Genomic DNA, 3,521 nt, shown 5'->3' on the forward strand with positions numbered 1-3,521 from the left:
TCTCGCAGTTTATATAAGATTCACGAATCGATGATTGATTAACAATATTAATGTTGAACTAGTGATGGATTAAAGTTAGATTATTGATGGATCAAAATTTTGGGCTCCTTCACAACATTGGCTACATGGGGTAGCACACTCGACACATTCTCATGGTCGGCCTGCACATGGGCACTCAGTTAATCCACTAATGTATGTGTCGATTTCGGTCGTTCGGTTGTTCGAGTGACCAATTCTATTCCTAGAAATAAAACAAGAAAACTAATTTAAGAAAGGTATTAATTAAATAGTTATAGGTCACCGGAAAGGAATGAGTCTTGTTGGTTATTTATCAAAAGGTCAAATACAAGACCATTTATTCATATTTATATTCATCACACGACATAAAATTCTTCATCAGAAAAAATTACTCATGGTACTTGGACTTTGATCATACGTACACATCCAATGCACTGGATAAACCTAGTTTGAATTAATATTTTAATAATATGCATCTATTTCAAAAATAGGCCAAGTGTTACGAAAGTCTTCGCGTTTACATTGAACATAAAAACATGTTATCTTTCAACCATTATAGACAAAAAATAAGAAAGTAACGGCATATCTAATCTTTATTAAAAAAAACAAATGGTTATGCTTTTTGGAATCATGCCATATCAATTTTGTGGCGCTCCACATATTCTCACTTAAACCTACTGTTATGTAATCGTTTTATATGATTCTTTGCTACTCCACATATTCTCACTAAAACCTACTGTGATGTACCTTACTCTTAGTTTGGTCTCACTATTCTTTATCATTTTCGAAAGCTTATAGGTCTAGCTAGTTGTATTGTCAGCGTTATCTTTTATTTGGTTTTAGTTATCTTATTTATTCTTTTATCCAATTTGTTGTTTAGAAGACAGGATAAAGAGGGACATGCATGTACGATATTGTTGCATGCATTTTTCCTTTGTTTTGGTTTCTTTTTAAATTTTTTTAATGATTTTGCAATTCTAGTGTTTTTATTTTAGCATGTTTATTAACATAATTTCATATGATCGACGGACTTATTTTATGAAAGATTTGAGATGAAACATAAATCTTGATTATGTTTCCAAATTTTGAATTTGACAAGCACAACATAGCATACACCTTAGACGTATAGCATATCTTAACATGACGGTTCTTTACAACTTTCTATCAAAGACGTGGCTATATATCTATTTGTTTACATTTACCGAAAGTAAAATTCTTCTTGCACTTTCACCAACCTCTTCAATCCTCTTCCTCTTTCTCTCCTTATCACCATGCACCTCCAATCTCACCCCAAACAACTTTGGCCTTTCATCTTCCTCCTCTTCTTTCTTTGAGCTTGAGCTACTAGTATACATACCAACCAAATCAATGAGCTCCTTGCACTTCTTTTTTATGCTCACAAGTTCCAAGCCCAAAACTTTATTTTCCTTCTTGAGCTTATGATTTTCATCCACGAGAATGTTGTACCCTGAGGATAAAGAATTACTGGATGAAGATCTTTGATCTTCATCTGATTCTTTCAGGGTTAATTGGGCGATTGGCCGAGGCTTGTTTATCCATGATTTCCTTCTTCGGATTTGACAGAGTTGTTCTTTGCGACCTTTGTGAAACCTTTCGTTGCAGAATTCCCAACGGGTTGTTGAAGTTTTACGAAAACCCTATAAATACATCATAGAATTACGTCTCTACGTGAATATACAATTCAAAAGGAATTAAGTTGATTTTTTATGTAAACTAACTTACTTTTTAACTTTAAACGATTTAATCATAAAAAAACACACATACATACATTTTTTTTCTCTAAAAATATTACACTAAATAATTAACAATAATTATTATTACTATATGTGTTCTTCATTTCTAAATATTGTTGTCAACAGTTATGTATATCTTTTAAATTATAAAAATACGATACTATCTAACACTTCCAAACCAATAATAAAAAATATTTGGTGTAATTCGATTCATCTGATTAATTATCCAATCCACCAACTACTCTTATTCAAAGCTCATCAAAAGTCAAAGAAATTCTAGTTTCCGTGTATTGAAAATTATGCCTTCACAATTTATCTAAATTATAAATATATTTTTCATGAAAAAAAAGGTAACTACAAAAATAAAATTGCATATTACAATCATTGTTTAAATCTATACATAAAAATTATGATATGATTGATTATAATTTTAGCGAAGATGGTAAAACTACCGAAGAACAAGGAAAGAAATAGTAAGAGTGTGAACGATCGAGGAGAAAGAGAGAGACATACGTAAGTATTGAGTTGGCGAATGAAGCTAGAGAAGTTGCTGTGTTTGAACAGTGTCGGAAGCAAGTCTCTGGCGAACTCCGCCGGCTGCCAAACCACAAACCCCATCCCGTCAAAATTCCATGACACGACGTGATCGGTGGCCGGATCATCAACCAGCATGTACGTCTTCAGGAGGAAGGGCGATGGAGACGACTTTGAGACAAAATCTACCAACAACTGAGCACCATGACCGTCGACGGAGCCACGTATCTCCGCCACCATAACTTTATCTAATTATCTACTTGTGTGCGCCTGTGTGTGTTTTGGGAAAGTTAACTTAGAAGAAGATAAAAAGAAGAAGAGCAGTTAAGAACTCCCAGTCCCAACAATAGAAACCCAACACGATTGATCCTCTATAGTTCATGAGATCTTTACAATTCTCTAGACTTTCCACATAATACTCATCTCTAATTCCCTCTCTTTCTCTGACTCGATATATAATATATTATATATATACACTAATACACTATCTGGAACTCTCACGAACTCTCTTGTGCGTAAGTGTGTGTAGGTGAAGATTAGAGAATATTGAAACGGTTGAGACGTTAGCGCAAGGAAGACATAGGGCTCGACTTACCTTTCCTTTGTGTGGTGTTATTTATATACATGAGTAGCTACAGATGTTCTTTTGATTTATAATCATGACATGATCATATTCCAACATACACACGTGTGTATATATATATATATATATATATATATATATATATATATATATATATATATATATATATATATATATATATATATATATATATATATATATATATACCGTTAGACCAAATCTAAAAATAATTTTAAAATGCAAAATAAATGGAAAAATCCAAAAATTCTTTTCTTAAACATTATTTCGGAACGTGAATTAACTAAAATAAATAAAAAAAAATCCCGTTTTTTTTTTGAAAAATACGTGAAATATTCTAATAGAATTTTACAATGTAAATATGCTAAAAAATAATTTAAAAATGCAAAATAAATAGAAAAATCCAAAATTTTTTTTTTAAATATTATTTTCGGAACTTAAATTAAGTAAAAAAATAAATAAATAATAAAAAATAAAAAAATGTGTCTCACGGTCTCACAAAATTAAGCCGTCTCACATAAACCTAACCCTATATATATATATATATATATATATATATATATATATATATATATATATATATATATATATATATAGGTTTAGGTTAAATGGAA

The 3,521-nt window shown here is 30.8% G+C and overlaps 1 protein-coding gene across 1 annotated transcript; it reads right to left on the minus strand.

Annotated features, from left to right (window-relative positions):
• Positions 1 to 1,064: 1,064 nt before the first annotated feature.
• HSFB3 (heat shock transcription factor B3) lies at positions 1,065 to 2,688 on the minus strand. Its single transcript, XM_079022851.1, has 2 exons — positions 2,286 to 2,688; positions 1,065 to 1,676 (listed from the first exon to the last, which is right to left on the minus strand). The coding sequence occupies exons 1-2, from the start codon at positions 2,544 to 2,546 to the stop codon at positions 1,203 to 1,205; spliced, it is 735 nt and encodes a 244-aa protein (XP_078878977.1). The 5' UTR covers positions 2,547 to 2,688; the 3' UTR covers positions 1,065 to 1,202.
• Between the last annotated feature and the right edge of the window lie 833 nt (positions 2,689 to 3,521).

This window comes from Lactuca serriola, chromosome 9, assembly GCF_051521515.1.
Source record: "Lactuca serriola cultivar US96UC23 chromosome 9, Lser_US96UC23_V15, whole genome shotgun sequence".
Taxonomy (NCBI): Eukaryota; Viridiplantae; Streptophyta; class Magnoliopsida; order Asterales; family Asteraceae; genus Lactuca; species Lactuca serriola.

Bases quoted from the DNA above. Each gene is read 5' to 3' on its own strand.
- HSFB3 (XM_079022851.1), bottom strand. From the start codon at position 2,546: ATGGTGGCGGAGATACGTGGCTCCGTCGACGGTCATGGTGCTCAGTTG. The intron at 1,677-2,285 runs GTATGTCTCTCT...ATGTATTTATAG, and splicing joins TTCGCCAACTCAATACTTAC to GGTTTTCGTAAAACTTCAAC.